This window comes from Cygnus atratus, chromosome 2 (assembly GCF_013377495.2).
Source record: "Cygnus atratus isolate AKBS03 ecotype Queensland, Australia chromosome 2, CAtr_DNAZoo_HiC_assembly, whole genome shotgun sequence".
NCBI lineage: Eukaryota > Metazoa > Chordata > Aves > Anseriformes > Anatidae > Cygnus > Cygnus atratus.
In genome coordinates this window covers 3541265-3562884 of record NC_066363.1, presented here as the reverse complement: position 1 = coordinate 3562884, position 21620 = coordinate 3541265, and the positions used below count along the sequence as shown (strand labels likewise).

General features: G+C 46.7%; 1 protein-coding gene across 1 annotated transcript in view; it reads left to right on the top strand.

Moving 5' to 3' along the window:
• The first annotated feature begins 1228 nt into the window (after positions 1-1228).
• The window catches only part of VIPR1 (vasoactive intestinal peptide receptor 1), a 110427-nt gene continuing 90035 nt past the window's right edge, over positions 1229-21620 (top strand). The window contains exon 1 of the mRNA XM_035554445.2: positions 1229-1356. Coding sequence (XP_035410338.1) covers positions 1306-1356 — 51 coding nt within the window. The 5' untranslated portion in view covers positions 1229-1305. The remainder of the gene's footprint in view (positions 1357-21620) is intronic.

The window sequence follows — 21620 nt, the reverse complement described above, 5'->3', positions numbered from 1 at the left end:
AGCCAGCAGCTGCTTCGGAGGAAGCCAAATGCTTCCGACTGCCCCTTCCCAGCAGTGTTGGGTTGTTCCCCCAGCACCACTCGACCCCCTCGCAGACCTCATGGCAACATCTGCACCATCTGCAGCCCTGCCAGCTCTAACCACTGTCCCTGTGCCAAGGCCATGCCTCAGCACCCTCCTCAGTGCCTTCAGGACAGATCCCAGCAAGCTGTTGAACACAGCACTTAGCTGCCTGGAAGGTTAATCTACAAGGGAGCTCCTGGCTTCCTGAAGAGGGAGATGCTTATGTGCAGCTGGTCATTGGTGTGCAAGCTTCTTGCTCCAGGGCTGGAGGAATCCCATAGTGACTGCACCAGCTGGTGGGTGAAAAGTAAAATTCAAGCTCTGCTGATCTCCTCTGCCTCAGCTTCTCTCCATCCCATTGCAATGAGTTAAGGAAAAAAAAATAGAAACAGAAAAGAAAAAGAAAAAAAAAGGAAAAGAAAAGAATGGTGAGAAGGGAAGAATTGAAAGGAATTAAAAATGAAAGAAGGGGAAAAAAGAGAAAAAAAGGGGGAAAGGGGAGAAGAAAAGGGAGGGGAAGGGTGAAGAGGATTTAAAATTAGAAGAGGTGTGGAAATGGGAAAATGGGTGAAAAGGAGGAAAAACAGAGATAAAATGGAAAAGGGGGAATGAAATACAGGGACAGTGGGGGGAAAAGGGGGAAAAGAGAGAAAAGGGGAAACAGTGAAAAGCAGAAAAAAAAGCGGGGAGGGTGGGAAGGAATGAAACGTGTAAAAGGGGGAAAAGAGGAAAAAGAGGAAAAGTAAAAGGAGGGAGAGAGAAAGAATGGAAGAACCAGAGGAGAAAAGCAAAAGGGAAGAAGAGGGGGTAAAGAAGAGGGGGTAAAAAGGAAAGGGGAAACAGAGAAAGGAATGGGAAAGAAGGAAAAACAGGAGGGAAAGAAAAGCGGGGGGGGGGAAGAGCAGGCAAAAGAAGGGAAAAAGATTAAAAGGAAGAAGGCAGAAGGGGTAAAAAAGAAGGGGGGCAGGTGGAAAAAAGAGAGAAGAAGGGGGGCAGCAGGAGGAGGGAGGGGACACCGTGGGAAGCGCAGCGGGGGCCGCGGGCACCTGGGGCGGGCGGGGGGCGGAGAGGCGCGGAGGGGGCGCGTCGGCCGGTGCCGCCTCCTTCTCTTCCTCCTCCTCCTCCTCCTCCTCCTCCTCCTCCTCCTCCTCCTCCTCCCGTCCCTCCCTGGATGCGCGGCTGCCGGGTGAGAGCCGGGAGCGCAGCGCTGCGCCTTGCGCGCACCGCCCGGAGCCGGGCAGGATGGGGTGCGCGGGGCTGCGCGTCGTGGTGCTCAGCTGCCTCCTCTCCGCGGTGAGTGTCCCCGGCTCGGGGCCACGGGGCCGGCAGTGCCCCGCTGTCCGCTCCTTCGGAGGGGGTTTGGCGAAGGGGTTTTGCTTTGGGCAAACTTTGGGCAACTTTGGAAGCGGCGGTGGTTAAAGGCGCGCCTCTGCTGGGTTTCCCTTTCCCAGCATAGTCCGTGCAATAGTAATCGGTTAATTAATTAATTGTTTTTCAAGCTCTGCTTCCTCTTCAAGAGTGAGAGGATCGCGGGAGCCGGAGGGATTCGCTTTGGGTTCTCGGTGTTTTCTATCAGGACTGGCTCTCGGTTTCGTTGCCATCCAGCCTTGCAGCTTGGCTTTCAGTTTGGTTCCCGTCCGGGAGCTTCCTGCACCGTTCTGTGCAAAACTCCCCCGGCCCTGGGAGCAGCGGGCTGAAATATTTAGGGGGGACAGGGGGCAGCAGGGCAGACAGCTCCAGCACAGAGATCAGCCACCAGCAGAAGTTGAGTGAAGCGCTGATCTCTGCCACCCAAACCTCACGTGGATGCAATGTTTGAGACGAGCAGAATGTGGGAGCAAAGGACGGGTTTTCTGGCTGTTGTGTCCCCTGCTTACAATTCCCACGTTTGCAGGTCCCTGAGCGGGGCACTGCTGTTTCCATCGCCGCCGCAGCCAGCTGGTAGCACACTGGAGAATTAGCGAACGGGCTTGTTTCTCCTGTGCCTGGCGCTCACACACACACACACGTGTGCACGCAAAAGCTAATTGTCTGTGCAAACAGTTCAGGCACGGGGTCGGATGTTGAACATCTCACCGAAGCTCTCATCTGTCAGCTTGAGCCTCGCAGTGTCTGATTTTTAAGGAGACTGTTCATTTTAATTCGGTGAGCTGCAGGGGGAGGAGATGGGGAGCTGGCTGTGGCTGAGTTTCCCTCTTACTTCTAATCCTTTCCCACACATTTCCTTCCTCTGAAGGATGTGATTGCCTCCCCGGCACACTGTTGGGTTGGGTGAGATTGCCCCCAGGAGCTGGGTTGTGCCTTCGCTACTTGGCTGCAGGCTGCTTCTACTCGCTCGGCTGGTGACAGCGGTTCGCCCAAAGCTGCTCTGGTCCGCAGCAGGCAGAGGCAGAGCAACCCAGAGAGTGGGAAGTTACCCAGCTCTGGGACTGCATCACTTGTGTCCCCTTTCTTCTCCTCTTGCCCCTTAGGAAACAAGACAAATGGACTAATTTCAATTTTTTTTTGGCTGTCAGCACGTGCTACCCAACCACCTGCATCACCAAAGACTCTTCTTTGTGGAAGAACAGGCTGGGAAAATGGATTGAAGTATAAAAATAAATAAATAAATAAATAAATAAATAAATAAAGGCTAGGCAATTAGTTCCAGGAATTCTACAGATTTTGCCTTAGGGAAAATCCAAAATAGTTCACGGCCGGGGCTCAAGCTGGGGAAGTGAGAAGGGGGCAGCGCTCCCACCAGCTGCTGGAGCTGCTCCAGCTCCCGCTTCCACTGAAGCCCATGGCAAAAATCCCATTTCTTTAAACGCTGTTGGCATGAAGAGGTCCTTTGGGGCCGGATCCTGCAGATCAGTCGTGCGGTCTGCTGAAGTTTGACATGCAAGCGTTGGCAGGATCAGGCCCTTAAGGCAGTGCGCTTGCTCCTATCAATGAGCGCAGACCCACGAAGCTTTGGGATGATGGCGAGCAGCATCAGTGCAGCCCAAAGGCCAGCTCTGGTCCCTTTTCCACCTTTGTAGGACTTTCTTGTTTTGTACTTTATCTCACTTCCTTGCCTCAGTTTAGTGGAACCGTTGGCTGCGGTGGCTTTGTCGTTCTTTTGAACATTCCTAGCACCTGGTTTGTTCTAGAGGGTTAGAGAGATTTTACAAGCTCCTTATCTCCGTGTATCTGTGAGGTGACTAATGCTGAGGAGTCAGATGCCAGAGAAAATCCCTGTTGTTTTTGTTTCTCAGCTTGAGCCTGGGAATCAGTGCGCACTTTTAAAGCAGAAGCAGCTCTGTGATTGTAACAAGGCTGTGGGATCAACGATCGCTCAGCAAAGTCTTCTCGTGTAGTTTATTGTGATAACTTTTATTGGTGTGTCATTGGAAAAACTTTGAACGAGAACAATTGGCTGATTGAGAAGTTCACTGCTATAAAACTGTGGTGGCCCTGTGACTTCTAATTGCTGTTGTAAACTTTCACCTTGGCCTTCCATGATTTACAGATGTGGAAAAAGGAAATTGGGTACATTTTATTTGCTGTGGTTCAAGCCATGCTCACCAGAGTCCTGCCTCCTGCAACAGTCAAGTTTAACACTTGGGCAAAAAGTGCTAAATTTGGGAGGCCGGGTGTGCAATGCAGTGTTAATCCAGAATAGTCCCTATAGGGTTCTGTTGGATTGGTTAGCCTGTTCAGGGCTGTGATTATGCTAATCTGTCCCAGAGAGCAACAAACTGGAGATGTTTGTGTCTAGTAAATGGGAAGTGGACAATATGAAGGACTTGGTGGGTTCCACGTGCCTTCAGACTGCAAGATATGGGAGTAGCCAAGTTTGCCCCGCTGGGTAATTCATGTTTTTCTTCAGAGTTTTGTTCTGCTTCTGCCATGAAGTGTACATGAAGGAATAAAAAACTCGGATCTGGTCCTTCAACAGCTTAAATGTAAATGCTAGAAACAGGATTGTTCTAAAAAAAAATAGCTAAATTTAAGTTCATAGGACAGCTGCTTCAGCCATATCTGCATCTCTTTCATCTGCCATTGACTGAGAATCTGATAATTGAGATAAATACACTTAAACCAAAATAATCCATGTTTTGGTGAAGAGGCAAGGTACTTACTAGAATCCTGTAACCTAACTCCTGCATCCTACACAAAGTTCATTTAGCAATGAAATTACATGTTTTAAAAAGGCCTTGTCACAAACCCAGTAATGCATAGGTTTTGTGATTTATTAACATTTATCTATGTATAAATGCATTTATTTATTCATTCAAAGCCACCATTCAAAGAGCACCAGGTGCCCAGTTACTTCTGGGTAACTCCAAAAGTCTCGTTGTCTCTGTGTAACACTGGAAGTTTTCAGAGTGTATATTTTCAGCAATACACATTTTTAAGAAGCTCTCATTTAGGGCATAACAAGGCAAAAGAGCAAAATAGGCAAAACTACAGTGTCTGATGGGGAAAAAAAAGTCTACGTGGAATATTTAAGGCTGTTTAAGCAGCGTGGTGCTGCAGCCCACCCGTGGGGGGGTTCACACCGCAATCTTCACACCCTCCCGCAGCTGGGGTCGGTCCCCAGCAGGGAAGCTCTGGAGAAGCAGACACAAGGGGGACCACAATGTGTTGTAAAAGGGGGTGAGTCCTTCCCAGTGTTTTTTAAAGAGAAGGGATAGCTGCCAAATATCCAGCATCAGAAAGCAGATGGGACCATGGACAGAGAAAGCTGTCTGGCTTGTTAATTCGGGTGTGGATGTATATGTTGCTTCCTTTTTCTCCTTTTTTTACAGTGCTCTAAAAATACTCTGGTTCAAACTCCCTCCCCGCTGCACTGTCAGCTGGTGTGACAGCCGGAGGGCCACGCCGAATACAAATGCAGGGCAGGGTCTGTTCTGCTTCGTGGGAAGTCTGGCTGGGGAGGGCTTGGGATGCTGCTGCTACTTGCAGGTCTTGGTTTTGCCCTTTTGTAGTGGTGCAGATGAGCAGTGGATGGCTCTTCTCACCCCGAGGGCGGTGGTCACAGTACTTGGTGGATGCAGAGCAGTAAGGTGCGCTGGTAGTTTTACAGACGGACAACTGGCACACAAGTAGGGGATGGGACTGGCCATGAAGGAGGTGTTTCAGTTTTCCTGAGTCTTGGAAAAGAAGAAAGAATGAGACCTAAAGAAAAATGGATTTGGGAAGGTTTGGGATGCTGAGCCAGGCAATGTTGCTCTGTGGTGTGTTGTAGCTGCCCCAAAGCCCTTCAGGCTACGTCTGCTCAGCCTGTGACTCAGCCATGTCCTTGGTGTGTCGCTGCATGTGTCACTGCATGGGCTGTACTGTACCTTGTCTCCTTAAGGGATAGCCTGTACAATTTTCAGGGGGAAAAAAAAATGGCATTTTCCTTTTACCGGATGGCCTCCAGCAGAAGCAACTGGAAAGACTGGTATCTCATGAAAATCAGTCTTCTGCTTGCCACATCATCTGCTGACTTTGTAGGACTGGGAGGTTACCAGGTATTTGGGCTAGCTTGTAGACATAAATCCTTGTTGTAGAAGAAGAAAAGGGTCAGGAAGAATATCTCCCTGCTCAGCATCAATTGTCCCTGTACAGCCAGATCTGAGTGCACCAGGAGGTGGTTTGTCACACCTGCATGGGATCGGTGGCTCAGAGGCAGGAAAGGAGTCTAATTATCTGCACGAAGAAAATGTTGTTACTCCAGTTTGGATGAGGAGCAGGGCTTAGCTTGGTTTTATGAGCATGTCAGGTCCCGTTCTGCTCTCCGTGTGGCACTGTAAGGGCACTGCTGTGTCGTGGTGGCGCAGGGGATGTAGGTGTGTGCTGGTGCCTGGAAAGGGATGTGTGATGAACACAACCCTGCTCTCCGGTCTCAACGACTTTCCCCCGTCTGTATTAGAAAGACAAGAAAAATCCCATGAGAGGACCAAAATCTAGGAAACTCAGCCAGGAAAAATCCCCAGCTGTGATCCAAATGTGTGGGTCAGAGATGCCTGGAGAAGCTGGAGAAGGCCTGGAGCTCTGGGCCAGCAGGTGGGTTGGAGAGCGCGGCTGGGTGGCCAGACAGATGGACAGACAGGCGCTCCAGCCCCCTCCATGAGACTTGCTGAGCCTGCCTGTGCCATGGCACTGGTTTGTCCCCCTGTTCTCAGGTTTCCCTCAGGGAGTGCTGAGCACTCGGTGTTTTGCTGCTCCCTCCCCTCCGGGCTCCCGGACGTTCTCCAGAAATCACGAGCTCCGCTCGGGTGGGAATCCAGCCAAGGCAGGGAGCGTCTGTGCCTCTGGAAATGAGATCCCAGAGGGCTGCAGTGGAAGCAGGACTGGACCCTTGGTTTCTCTGTCTGAGAGAGGAAGGGAAGTGATGCCGGCTATCAGATTGGCCTCCGTCCAGAGCTAACCCAGCCAACACCATGTCAGGGAGGTCCCGTGCGTGGCTCGGGAAGGCCGTTCACCAGCTGAGCGCTCTTCTTGTCACCGTTCCCTTTTGGAGCAACCTGCAGCTTGCTTGGCCTTGTGCCTGACCACCAGGGATCTCTCTGGGATGATTCATCTCTCCGGGCACAAGCTTTACCTTTCACATTACCAGGCCTGTAGTGCAGGAAGAGTTCATTCACTAGGAAGTGCCTTGGGGAAGGTCTGAGATGCAGGTGGGCTCCCTGCAGCCACCAGTGGCTGGATGTTCCTTAAGTCCTTACACAGCCCTTCTGTTTGTTGAATGGGGCAATACCAGACTTCTCCAGCTTTGGCTTTTTAGAGCACTTAAAGGCATGTGGAGATGTTAATAGACGTACAAAGTTTCCTTCTGATAAGGATGTTGTTAATAGCGCCAAGATGTTCTGTCCCCAAACTTCAGCTTGACTAGAAGTATCTGCTGGCTATTAGCTTTGCTACAAATCACTTTTAAACTACTTAGGCTCATGCACAAACCCTGATGAGGAAAGAGATATAATAGCACAAGCAATTATGATTAATAATTGCCAATCCACACAAGTATAAATAGCCTGTGTGAGCACGGCTTGACCTGCGGGAAGCCAGCAGGTAGGGGTAAGAGGCGGAAGCAGGCACGATATTTCTTTGCTGTTATGGTCCTTGCCTCCAACACTCATCCCCCACTCCTCCGTCAGCCGTGCAGATGCGATGCCCCGGAGCAAACACAGCCCTGCTACAAAGTTAGAGTAGGTGACATCAGGATTAAGTCCAGCAGTTCTTAGGTGGTTGGTTTGCAAAGTAAATTCAGGGACACCAGGATGTGTGCTGTGGGCTGCTCTTGGCTGGAAAGCACACATTAGTGCTGCTTTGCTGGCGTTTTATTGTGCCAGATTTTATCTACAGCACTAACTTATATATGTACAGAGTATTTCCTGGACTTAAAGACCTATTTTAGCTTCTGAGCTGTGCTTGAATTCTGGAGACCCTGATGTGGTTTACGTTAACAAAGTCACTCTTCCAGTCAACTGAAACAGTGGATGTTAACAGCCTTAAACTCCTCCATTAGTCACATTAGGTGGATTTCTTACCCCCAGGGCAATCACTAACCATCCATTTTGGTGTTTGAACTGCTGGGAGATCTACACTTCTGTTGTTTCAATTCAAATTCAGGTATTAGAAATTAATCAGGAGAGTTTTCTAATTCAGGAATTTTTTCTGATGCATTTCACTAGCGGGATGGGCAACGGACTTGGTGATGCTGGTTGGATAAACTCTTCAGGACCTCACAACTTGGCTTTGTTGAGTTGCATTGATTTAAAGTTAGGAGGAGACCAGAGGAATTGAATATGGAGGTGCCAGCTCCGTGTTTGCTGAGCTGCTGTCCTCATGATCCTCTCTTCCCTTTTACAGCTGGCTCAGGGCTGTTCCTACTTGAGTTGTGAAGCTCAGTGTGAGCTCCCCAGTGGTTCATCGCTGTGAAATTGCACTTCATCAAGAAGAAAGGGAAAAAAATCAATTTAAATACAATTCTTTTCCAGAAGGGAAAACATCAATACTTTGTGTCTCCTTTGTAAATCTGAAATCTATAGGGCATCTTTTAAAAAGATGTTTATTCAAGGCTCCAACCTTGATTTTGTGTTTAACAGATGTTTCAATTAATACCTGGTGATCCATAACATCACAAGTAAGATCTGAGCAGCGAGTGTCTCCAGGGCCCTTATAAATGTCACTGTCTATCTCAACTAATCAGCCTGTCAGCTTCCTTGCAGGTGACCTCGGGGTGGGAATCACCTTGCAGATCAGGACACCTACGTTTCGGCATTTCTGCGTAGGCGTTTACGTGTGACCCAGATGATTTAGGATCCCGGTGTGGTCGGGCTCAGTTTGGCTGCCCAGATGTGTGAAGGTGCCCCTTGGCCCCACGTCTCCCCTTTCGGAAGAGCCTGTGGATGCTGTATTATCTGCCAGCCCCATACAGGTGCCAGAAACCAAAAATAAATCTATCTCAAATGGCACCACATGCCTACGTTGCGCATCTTTTTGAGCCCTCATTGACTATAGTGGCAGTTCACTCAAACCCCATGTAGACACCTACATTTAGAGGTCTTAGGCTGCAAGCCAAATCCCTCCCCAGGTTTCCCATGTGTTGTGTAAGAATGGGAAAAAAAATAAAATAAAAAGGCTCACGCTGAATTTTTCCCTGCAGCCTGCTTTATTCGCTACTCAAAAGCTGCTTTTATCTCTTTTTTCCTAAGTGGCTAGGCTGCTGCTGTTCAAACTTAAGGAACATACGCCTTTGCAAAACAAAAGGGAAACAAGATACACTGAATGTGACACCCCCTGCCACCCCCACCCCAAGCCCCTCACAACTCTATGCAGTTGCAGCGAAACGAAAAGCTGCTTCAGATCTGACTCTCAGCATCTTTATGCACTCGGCTTGGAAGCAGCCAGAATCCAAATCCTGATGCAGGTTCTACCTCTTCTGCCCTTATTTAGCTGTAGCCAAGTCCAACTCCTAATTTAAATAACTGCAGTGATTTATTTTTTCCATCCTCTTTCCCACTACAGACCCCCAGCTATTTATCAGGGGAGGGTTTCATCCCCTTGTGGCCATGTGGGATGTATTCCCTTGCTTTTCCCCTAAGTCACCTTTCTTAGCCCTCAGGAGCCTGCTGAGCAGATTAAAACCCACTGCTCTGGGCCGATGTGCTTTCTTGTTGAGGGAGGGAGGGGCTGAAATCGTTGTAGTTTGCAGGTAGCGATGGCAATTCAGCAAGGAAAGCCAAGGGATGCTGCTGCTCTCTTCCCCTTGCTGAGACTGGCTGTGTGCTTTGCTCAAGCTGGGGACCCCACTGGGATTCCCTCCCTGGGGTTTGCTATTGCCCCGGCGTCATCTCAAAGCAGAGTGCAAGCACGGAGGAGCCTGCCCTGAAACAAACCACTTGTTTCCTGCAATGCCTGCACCCAGCTATTTGGGTCTCTCTCATTTCCACCCTAGCTTTTAACCATAATCAGGATTTCCTCCCCACTTTTTTTTTTTCTCCCCACAATAGAAGCAGCTTTTCTTTCTGCTCAGCATATTCAAAGGCAGAAAAATGCTGCTGTTGAGATGGTTCCCAGCTTCACAGGGCACCGAAAGGAGGCCAAGCGTTACGTGGAGAATTACTGACATGCTCAAGTGTCAACTGCTAGGCTGCTCGCATTTTTTGGGGGACTGACATTAAACACGGCTGCAGAGCTCTGTGGGTCTTAGCTATGCCGTGCTCTTAATTCCTGTGCTGTAATGACTCCTCTTGAAGAATTTCCCCCCAGCTTCCGTATTTCTCCACTCACTGACTTGTGTTATGCAGTTTTCTTTTTGGACAATTTCTCTGTGCAAAGCTTTTTTTGCCTTCTGTAGCTTTGCTGTTGGGGCATGAGCTGTGTTTTTGGGTGCAGGAATTCTTGTTCGCTCACCCCCTCCACCCCATTTCTTTTGAAACACCATTTGCAGCAAAATCAACCGTGTCCCCCCCTGGCCCACTCTTTTTCCCTTTCCCTGGAAAGCTATACGTGTTTCAGCAAACAGTATGTCAGGGGCTTATCTTCAGGCTGTTTGTGTACAATGCAGATGAAGCAATGTTTGTCAAGGAAAGTAACAGCTTATATTGGAACAACTGAAATAGATTATATTTTTTAAAAAAATAGATATACTTTCAGACATAGCAGTCCTTCCTGGGATCTGAAAGAAACAAAGCCCCGTAGCTATTGTGCTGGGTTCAGCATGAAGACTTTTGTCAGTGGGACAATCTGCAAGAGAAGCATGCTGCTTGGAGGGCATGGTTTTTGCAAAGCTATCGCTACCATTTTTCTGTGTTACAGACCTTTGAAGTATCTCCAGAAGCCAAGCCCACAAATCACCATCCATGGTTCTGTTGGGCATTACAAAGCACAGACTTGGTGGAGATGTTGGTTTTTATGACATGCTGCTGTTTTCTTCTCATCTCGGTTCTTGCTGTCTCGGAGCTGAGAGCTCTCGCCCACCCTGCAGCCCTACAAGGGCTGGTGGTCCTACCAGCTCCTCCCTACCAGTGCAGTTCGTCTGCTCTACAGGTGCTAATTACTCTTTTCTCTGTAATTAACAAACTTGACTAAACTCAGAACAGTTATTTCCGGCCTACGCATAGCCTGAAATTTCCTGACTGTTTCAGAGTTAGAGCTTTAAAAGCTTTTTTTTTTTCCTTTATCTCTATTAGTCTAGTAAAAATATTACATTCTGTATATCACTAGGCGATCACAGCTATAGCAGTACTTAATAAAACTGGCGTGAGTTAGTTTTAGAGATTGTATTTGTATGGTTATTCTCCTTTAACTTATTAAAGTTCACTTTTTCACAATGGTCCTTTGACTGGGAAGCTCTTCCAGAGCCAGACAGCTCTCATGGTTTAACCTCTTTGGCCAAGCCAGGACAGTTTTGTAGATGGAAAGGAAATTAAAAATCAGAGCTTGCTGCCTTGGGTCTACTTGACCTGAGCCTCAAAAATGTCTTAAGGGACCAATAAGCATTTGAAAATATTTATAAAGCTAGCTATAAAGCTGAAGCTTTGGTTGTTTGTTCAGCTATTTTACTACTACGTTATTGTTACAGGCAGATAAAACCAGGATTTATTGAAGGGGCATGTTCCAGAAACACTTGATTCACTCGTGGAAGAGTAGCGAAGGGTTGATAGGTTGCAGTTTTTGTTAGAGGAAAGACACCTGGTCTGCTCAACAGACCTGTATTTAGGCTTTGTAAAAAGAGATGCAGAAGGGAAAAGAGTCTACGTAGCTCTTACAAGCTATGATGGAGACCTTGGGTTTTTGGGGCCAGCCAGGACCTGTGATCCCAGCATGATATTTGCATGAGGAGTTGGTGAGGATGTGAGATGAGATAGAGGAGGAGGTTAAAATACAATGTGGAAGCGCTGCTGCAAGCAATGGGCATGAGGAACACAAAAGCAGCAGTCACAAAGCCCAGCTGCAAAGAGGTTTCCTGCTCTCTGTTCCAAGGCCAGCCTGAAAATCTCTGCGTGACCACTCTACACATTTGGGATAAATCTCTTGTGCGGGTTGATTGCAGGGTCCGCTGGTCACACCTGGGTTGGTGCCACCTAGAAACATCCCGGAGCTGCAGCATTCCCTAGGGACAGCCCGTGCTGGCAGCACGAAGCAGCCTGGGCACAGTTCTCTCTCCTGTGCTGCCTCTTTCCAGGCTGTTTTTCCTCTGTGTATTGCTGTAATGTTTTTCTCCCCGTTCCTCTCTCTTGAAGAACTGACAGGATTTGTTATTGCACAACTGCAATCATCATCATAATAAAAGGGCAGCTGTGTCTTTGATTTGGGCTTGCTTTCTTCCCCACTATGGGACTGCTGAAAAGTCACATCTCTGTTTCTATGAGGGGTATTAAAATGCTTGGCAGGTTGGTGCCCCTCTACTTAGTAATTATTTCTTCTCTGCCAGTTCACCACTCAAGCCTCCCAGGCTGTCAACCCTTGAAACAAGTATTACATATATATTGCAGCCCTGGGAGGAGAGCCCAACCAGAGTACAACACACCTAAAGATAAATGCTTGCTCCCCTGCAAAGTAGCCTGGGGAGAAGTGCAGACAAGGAACAGCATCCGCTGGGGTAACTCTGAGTAGAAGGAGATGAACTAGTAAATTGAGCTGCAGGTGGAGAGTGGCAGCAGTTCAGGCATAGGATGAGGCTGGAAAGTCCTTAGTTCAGGTCCAGGCTCTGTAAATGGGCTTTCTGCTAAGGGTGGGCCTAAAACCCACTCTGGAAATAAGAAAAATATACTGTTTGCTTATTTTTTTTCACTTTTGTCTGCCTAAACTAATTTCATGAAGATGAAGTAGTTTGTATGTGGTTAGATTTGCCTAGCAAATCGATACCAGGGGATGGTGCAACTACCCCCTGCACGTGCGCTCGTGATAATGTCTGGGAGTGGAAGTGTCTCCAAAAGTAGAAGGCTAGTGCTGGCACAAGAGTGTTTGTACACTCTATGGGATTGAATTTGGCTGGCTATAGGAGAAGTGCTGAGAGCCAGAAAGTCAACTTCTTTTGCAATGGAGGTCGGGCCATCTCTGAAAAGGATGTGGTATCTGTTGTCCCAGGGGAGCTTTCCCATATGATGTGTGTTATGCAGCTGCCATGCAAGGAAAGAAATTGGTGTGGTACTGTTCACAATGCAGTACTGGCCCTCCTGTTTAGGCAAAAACCCTGCAAAGCAGAGCCAGGAGCAAGACCAAGACATCATTGCAGTGCAGGAACGGGAGGGTGGCTGGGCTTGGAGACGCACCCAGGTTTGGCTTTGACATTGGTGAGAGCTGGAGATTCAAACATGAACTTGGAAAGATACTGGTTTGTTAGAGAGGGCTGGATCTTTCTAGGGTGTCATACAGTCCCCCCCCAATATTACAACTTTGCCTGTTTTCCACTGGGAAGTTCCCACTGATGAGGCCTCTCTTGGCAAACTTACTGGCCTCTTTTTTTTTCTTTATTTTCTAAAATATGCTTGGGAGTGTATTTGGGCCAGGACATGTTCCTATTGCAAGAAACCCAGCGTGACCTGGAAGGCTTTGCTCTGCATGTGACAGGGGTCATTGCTCCCTGTCCCTGCTACCACTTGTTTCGAGGAATCCATCCACTATTGACTCAGGCCTTCCCGTACCAGCCAGCAGTGTCGTCATTCAGGCTGTCATGGGAGTCATTGCCATGAAGGGAACAGGGTTTTGTTAGGGAACAGAGGCAGGGAAAAGTTTTTTCATCAGAATAATGATGCTTATGCCATATGCTTAGCGTTCAGCCAGGGGATTGGGTTGACAGTTGCAGCACAGTGTCTCACAGAGCAGATGAGGTCTGTGTCTTGTAAACATTTTGTTTGGGGAGAAGAGAGAGGGGAATTCATATTTCTGATTGCTCTCCTATGAGCCATAGGAAATCTCTCCCAGATTCTTCACACCGTGCTAAAATAAGTTTAAAAATGGCCCTTCTCTCCAGAAATGATACAATCAGCTGCCTCCAGCTGCACGTGCAGAGGGACATGAGCTGCTTCCAAGGGGTGGGCAGTTGGGCGATGGGGAGAGCTTAAAGCTCACATTTTACTCTGATACTGAGGTCTATTAGTGCGGAAACCAGAATATTTCTGCACAGCTCACCCAATTAGTAGCTGCAGCTGACCTCTGGGTGTGGGGCACGTGGTTACCGTGAAATGAGATTTCATGAATCTTAAGGACAAAATCTAAAGAAATTCTACTGACCACTTCACATTAGACCTTGCTGAGCATTACCTTCCAAATGTGTTTCCCTTTAAAAAATAAAAATAATAATAAAAAAACCCACCTTGAGGAATATTTTTGGAAAGGTGTATTTTTTTGCTTGTAAAGTTTTTGGGGTGAGAGGAATATTTATCCTTGGGCATGTCAGTTCTTCACTGGCTGGGGAGAAAAATGGAGTAGTTTTTACCATTTTGCCTTCTCATCACAGAACTGGAAAGCTTCATGAGTTCTGAGATATTTTTCTTGACAGAAGAGTGAATAAAGACAAAACTTGCTTTTTATGGATTGTTCTTAAACCTTCTTTCTCAGGCCAGAAAATGACCAGAATGTGCTAAATACTGTAACATCTTTAAATAATGGCACAGTCATTTCTGGGAAGGAGGGAAATGTCACTTTGCTAGTTTGCAGGTTGGAAGACTGACACATGCAGATAAGGGATAATGACCTGCATTGTAAATTGTAGACCAGATACTGTGAGTGGAAGAGTTTCAGTATCGAAAGTAGTTTAGTAACAATTATTAGTTTGAAGCGTATTCAGTATTAGTTTGGGGATTTCTAACTCACTTCAACAGAAACAGATTTAATCGGGGGGGAAAAAAGAATAGGCTTGGAAATATTGGGCTAAGTCTTGATTCTATAGGTATTTAAGAACGTAACAGAGTCATGACCCATGAGATCAGGCTTTTGGTGTCTCCTGTGGAATACGTTACTGAGTACCCCCAAGTTATGCTATCAGTGCAAACGGGTAGCATCAGTGATGTGGCACATCTAGGGCTCAGGAGGGAGAGGGCAGGAGGAGTTACAATGGCCAAATCGCATTTTCTCCATTATCAGAGACATTTTGAGATCAATGTGTCTGTCCTTGGGTTCCTCTGGGAGAGGGTTATTTCAGCCTCTGGAATCCAGCACTTCGTGGCTGCAGTGGTCTTACTGGAACTAAAAATAAGAGTAGCTTCCCCAAATAAAGTAGCGTGCGATCTTCTGTCAATCAGGAAAATGCTGCTGAGTTCCTCTGATGGTGCTATTCTGATAGAAAGTCCCATCGGATCACTGCAAACAGCATGAGTTCAAGACCTCAGTTGTAACATCTGCCTCAACGTCCCTTTCCCTAGTGGAAGCTGGCACAGAGAATAGAAAGATAACAGCATGCAGGAGCTCGGTCATTTATTCATTCAGCCCCAGGAATTTAACTAATGGTTGTGCTTGGGAAAATCCTGCCCTGCAGTTACCATCCTCAGCCAGAATAAATCAGCTTAGCTTTGCTGATGTTACCGGTACCGTGCCATGCTGGCTGAAGATCTGACCGTAAATTTAATGCTCATAATAATAATAATAATAATTAATAATAATAATATTTAATATATTTAATAATATAATTATTATTATTATTATTATTTTATTTTTTTTAAGAAAAAAGAAAAAAAGCTCTTAACCAATGGAGTGGAATACTGTGGCATATCTTCTAGGAATGGGTCAGATGTATGGCTTCAACCAGCCTGAAGGTGCTTTTGAGACAGTGGGAAACCTTTCAGTTGCCTACAAAGATAAATAACAGCACAGCCAAAGAGCTGAAATTAAAAGTATAGAGATTTTGTGCTTCTGTAGGGCATTTCTAGGAGTCAGAAAATCCAAACAAGAGTGAACTCCACCAGGTTCAGCTGGAGATAGGGAGGTTTTCTACCTACCTTCTTGTATAGACTCTATGCCCTATATGAATTTTTCTGATCCAAAATTGGGGTGAGGAGAGCTCGTGTGGGACAGTCTCCAAAGCGTTACACGTGGTTTAGCAGAGTGTGTTTGCTGCACAACCCGGCTGGAGAATGAGGAATGGGATGCCAGAGCTTTGCATGTTTCTTTTGTAATCAGTTAAGTGTTCTCACTCTGATAAGCAAAGCATGATTTTAATTAAAAAGCCATTCCAGATGGATTTAATTTGTATGCCATTGAAAAGGCAAATTACTGTGACTATAAAGAGAAAAAAGTGTGATGAGCTTGTCATTGCAGGGAATTTAAATCCAGAGGGGCTTGGATCCTAAGTTAGGGGTTGTTTCCCCGCTCCTTGGAAGAAGTGTTGGGATTTTTTTACTTACATCTCCTCAGCAGAAAGGAGCAATAAGGTATCCTTGCTTTGACTCCAGATACTTTTCATGCAGAGCTGGCAATTCCTCAGGGATGTACATAACAGCTCCCTGAAGACCTACAAGTCAGGTTAAGAAGTCCATGACAAATACAGGTACAGACAGGTTTTGCCAGCCAGGTTTAATTCTACGGGGACAGGGCTGTGTAGTTGCTGTTTGTTGCTCCAGCCTCAGGAAGTAACAATCCCTTTGTCAGTGGAAGCAAAGGAAAGCAGATGATCCAGCTTGTTGTATCCACTTCTAAGTTTCACAGGACTCTAAAGGATGGAATAGAGGGAAAAATAATCTCTCCCCTTGAACTTTCTGGGTGGAGAAGCAGGAGGCAGTTAAGGCATAAAGTTAATTGTGCCATTCAAGGGGGCTGCTGCTCTTGGAGACACCCTTGACCTTTGTTGTCTCTTTAAGGGCTTTTCAGAGCAAAGCTGTGAGTTTCAAGGTACTAAATGCCTCAAAGTTAAGTGCTAAGGAAAGCACTTAACTCTATTTGCTATCCCTTACATATGATGCATTAATTTTGTGGAGCAAAGACTGGAGCTGCTACTAGGCTAAGTCAAGGGGACATTTAGAGTCATAGAATGGTTTGGGTTGGAAGGGACCAATCCACTGCCAAGGGCAGGGACAGTTCCCATCAGACCAGGTTGCTCAAAGCCCCATCCAGCCTGGCCTTGAACACTTTCAGGGATGGGGCACTGTCCTGGTTTCAGGTAGGACAGAGTTAATTTTCCTCCTAGTAGCTGGCAGGGTGCTATGTTTTGGATTAAAATGAGAAGAGTGCTGATAACATGCTGATGTTTTAATTGTTGTAGAGCAGTGCTTTCACCAAGCCAAGGACTTTTCAGCTTCTCGCTCTGTCCTGCTAGCGAGCAGGCTAGGGATGCAGCAGGAGCTGGGAGGGGACAGACCCAGGACAGCTGACCCAAACTGGCCAAAGGGGTATTCCATACCATCTGACGTCATGCTGAACAATATATAGGGGTGGCTAGCCGGGGTGGGGGGGCCGGCTGCTCGGGGATAGGCTGGGCATCGGTCAACGGGTGGTGAGCAATTGCATTGTGCATCACTTATTTCGTACACATTATTACTATTAATACTACTATTATTATTATTATTATTATTATTGTTATTCTTTTCCCTGTCTTAATAAACTGTCTTTATCTCAACTCACAGACTTCACTTTTCCGTTTCTCTCCCCCATCCTGGAGAGGGAGGGGGGAGGGTGAGCGAACGGCTGTGTGGTGTTTGGCTGCCAGCCGGGCTAAACCACAACAGGCACCCACAGCTTCTCTGGGCAACCTGTTCCAGTGTCTCACCTCCATCATAGTAAAGGATTTCTTCCTTATATCTAATCTAAATCTACCCTTTTTTAGGTTAAAGCCAATACTCCTTGTCCTATCACTACCCTCATAAAAAGTCCCTCCCCAGCTCTCCTGCAGCCCCCTTTAGGCCCTGGCAGGCCACTGTGAGGTCTCCCCAGTGCCTTCTCCTCTCCAGGCTGAACAACCCCAACTCCCTCAGCCTGGCTCCACAGCAGAGGTGCTCCAGCCTCTGAGCATCCTCGTGGCCTCCTCTGGACTCACTCCAACAGGTCCCTGTCCTTATGGTGCCGGGGCCCCAGAGCTGAGTGCAGGGCTCCAGGTGGGGTCTCCCAAGAGCTCCCAAGAGGACAATCCCCTCCCTCACCCTGCTGCCCACACTGCTGTTGGTGCAGCCCAGGACACGGTTGGCTTTCTGGGCTGCGGGCACACATTGCTGGCTGATGTTGAGCTTCTCATCCACCAGCACCCCCAGGTCCTTCTCCTCAGGGCTGGTCTCAATCCATTCCCCGCCCAGCCTGTATTTGTGCTTGGAATTGCCCTGGCCCAAGTGCAGGGCCTTGCATTTGGCCTTGTTGAACCTCACGAGGTTACACAGGTCCATCTCTCAGCCCTGCCCAGGTCCCTCTGAGTGGCATCCGTTCCCTCCAGCGTGGTGACCGCACCGCACAGCTTGGTGTCATCGTTGAACTTGCTGAAGGTGCACTCAGTCCTACTGTCCATGTCAACACCAAAGATGTTCAACAGTGCTAATCCCAATACTGACCCATGAGGAACAACACTCTTCACTTTGATATTGAGCCATTGACTGCAGCTTTGGTCAGGCTGTTAAGTTGTTGCATGAGATGTTGCTGTCAGATAATGCTAATACTCAGCTGTCTAATAGCAACTTGTATTATTAAGAATATGAATGACATTTTTACCAAAAGCTGACGTACCTTCATGTCTATCAAGGGAAAAAGAAAGGCTGGACCAGAAATGCAGTGAGATAGTACCTAGAAACACCATCCAGAACTCCCAAGGGTCTCTCCGATTTAGGCTTTTTAAAGTTTCTTGTTTCATATATTCATCCATAACAGTATTTCCAGTCCATATAATCACAATTATAGTCTGGGGTGTTGCTGTAAATAAATGGGGCAGGATTGCTGAGTTTCATTTTCCTAAAGCACTTTGCAAGCGTCGGTTTTGGATGTTTACCTGGACAGGCCTGCTGGGAGCACGTGGCAGTGGATGGCTCCTTGCCCAAGTGGGAAAGCTGTGGAAAAAGAGAGCTCTCTCTTTGGCTGAAGTCTTATGATCCTGTAAAGTACATCAGTTGCAAGTGACAGTAAATGTGGCTTTGACCACTGAAATGACAGGCTTTATATTAAAATAAATGCCTTTTAATAGGGTACTAGCATTTAATTTTAGGCTTTGTTGCATCTTCTCTTCTTTCCTCACCCCATCCCACTTCTGTGTCTTCACTGTAAATCCCTTGATCCTCAGCCTGGGAACATGGGAATCAAATGAAGATATAAAGCCACATTTCCGCACTTGGAGAAGCTGCTTCGTCTTAGAAATACTCATAGCTTAATAAACCTGAGGGATGCACAATTCACAGCTGCATCTTGGTGCCAGTTTTGCCATGATTTAAAACCACTCCAGCTTTGTGCTATGTCAAAATGGCATAAATTCTCATCTACAAAAAGCAGTCCCTGGTAATACGTGCAGTTCTGGGGATGGGATGTTCTGGGCAGGAAGCAATCCACTGGGGCAGGAAACCCAGTTAAGGGAAGTTACTGGCAAGAATCAGATAGCTGTGAATGTAATTTGTCATTGCAACGAGCAGGCAGGGCTGCTGAACAGACTATCCCTCTTTTTTTACTTGCTGGTAGGTGGTAGAGAAAAAGATTCTAAACGTCTTCTGTCCTTCTCAAGCATGGCATCTGTTGCCAATAGCCTCTGTTACCTTGTCTGGAAGCGATTCCTTCAGTGGAACAACCTCTGCCATGTCTGTAATGACCTTGTGCAATCAAAGTGCATTTTTAGCTCTGCCTTTAGCTGAGCCTTGGGGAAAAGGTTACTTTCTTCACAGGAAGCAAAAAGCAATTGAGTTGTGAAATCCCAGAACTGCAGATGTGTTCTGGGTCCATGTTCTCAGATTAGCACCCAGATTAGGCTGATAAGTGATGTACCGTGCACCTCTCCTTTACACAGATAGGGCACCCTAAGATAGCAAGAGGGTTGAAATGCTGTCCCACAGCATATCTGCAATTGTAATTGCACAATCCATTTGTTGTCATTAGGTGAAGTACATCCAAGTACTTTGTAATTGGCAGTCGCAGCCAGAGTTCACTGTGTCCTGGGCCAAGTACTCCAAGCCTGGGCTGTGGGGTTCTGCAAAGCCAGAACTAATGACATGGATATCCCTCCTTTGCAGACCAAAAGATAGCAAAGAAAAGTGTAAATAGTGTTTCTTCTTCTCTGGACCAGTGGGGCAGCTCCTTTATTCCGGATGGAATTATTTCTTCTGTAAGCCGGAAGGAAGAGGCTGTTTCAGATGCAAAGGACAGCTAGATGCCCACCATCCTTCATCCTTTAATAAGACCTGGATGCAGAGCTGTAAAAATGTCCTCAAGGTGGGACTGATTTTCAGATCAAGGTGTTTAGTTATTTCATTATGGTCACTAGAGCTTTGGGTCTTAATGTAGTTGCCCCCAGGTACAGTCTTTAGCAAGTTGAGGTAGCCTAGGGTTCCCAGGTACCTGTGTAGAGAGCACAGGTCTCTTATGCCCTTCATCATACTGGTTAGCCAGAACACCTTCCCAGCTGTGCTGCATTGGGCAACAGACTTCAGGCAAATTAATTCTACCTTGGGTTGCTGGATATGCCTCTGTGTGTACAGAGACCAGCTCAACATCACCAGTTTGCACTGGTGAAATAATAATAGCTGCTAGTCACTTTTGGCAAATACAAGAAATTAAAAAAAAAAAAAAAAAGCAAAAACAACAGTAAAAATCATGAAATGATTCTGAAAAAGTAACGAGAGTTTACTTTCTCATTTATTTTTCTCCTGGCTTGCAAACTGTCAGTATCTTTCCTTTCTGTATGCTCATGATGACTAGAAGCCTGCTGCTGCTGCTCATGTGTTGGCTGCAATGCACTGACCGTACCAGGATGAAGAGCAAATACTGGTGAAACCTTGGGATTGGCAGCACCCAGTGGCTCCAGCAGCATCAGTGTAACTTTGCTTTGTCTCTTCTTGTTTCATGATCTGGATATTTAAATATCCTCAGGCTTTTTTCTAACTAAAGGCCATTAGTCAAAACAAAGTGGCCGTAAAGTGGAGGTCACAAGGATTTCTGTGCAGCATTTCCTCCTCGTGAAGTCCAGAACGTTACTGAGACAGAAGTTCCATTATTTGACTGTGTTTGTTTCCAATTGTCCAGCAGTGAGAGCAAGAGGACTTCCATGGTTAGAGGCCAGCAGTTGTTTGAGAAAATCCAACTGGAATTTAATGTCTCAGTGCATGGGCCAAGATCAGACATCAGAAGCCTGGGAAGTCTGTGTAGTTATAGCTATATTTAGATTAGAGTAATTCCTGATGGGAAGGGTAGATTATTTTATTTGGCTAGTTATTAAAAACAACTAATTTTCATTAGTTACCTCCAGCAAATTGAATCTAAATAACTTGTTTCTGATAAAAGCATAACTCGCACTTTGAACTCTCCTTTACAGGAGCTGAGATGGACAACTCAGCACATCCATTGCCCCTTGCCCTAGTTATTAATCCAGACACTCTGGAGAGAGTTCAGAATTTGCATAAGTTTCCACTTTGCATCTCCTTGTGTCCTTCTCTGCTAGACTGAACTCCCTTGCGGTAGAGTGCACCTCTGAAGATATTTAGCACTTGATTCTGTTACCTAAATATTGGTGTCCAGAGTCTACGGAGATAATCTTACAGTAAGGGCATCCAGGTGTTGCTCCAAAAGAATGTAAAGCTCCTATAATTGCTTTTATGGCTCCTTTCCACACCCTTTCTTGGTCTTCATTGCCCTTTTAAAATGCCTGATGTGCATCACAGCACAGATCTTTCCAAGACAGTGTGGAAAAGCAGTATTATCTTTCTGTTCTTCCTTGCTATTCAGTTTATACAGTGAACAGTTGTGTTAGCCTTTTCTCATCAGCTCATACTGGGAGTTCATGCTGAATTATTTACCTCTTCTAATCCCCAAATCCTCTGCCCCAGAACTACTTTTCCAGAATTCAAGCTGCCATACTGGAGGTCTGCACTGAATTCACTCTTTCTTGAGCACAGCTTTTGCATTTGGCTGTGTTCAAATAGGCCTTTGGCTGTGTTCAACAGGCCGAAGTGCTCTTAGGTGCAAGTTATCCAGGCCTGCAGATTTTGAATGTT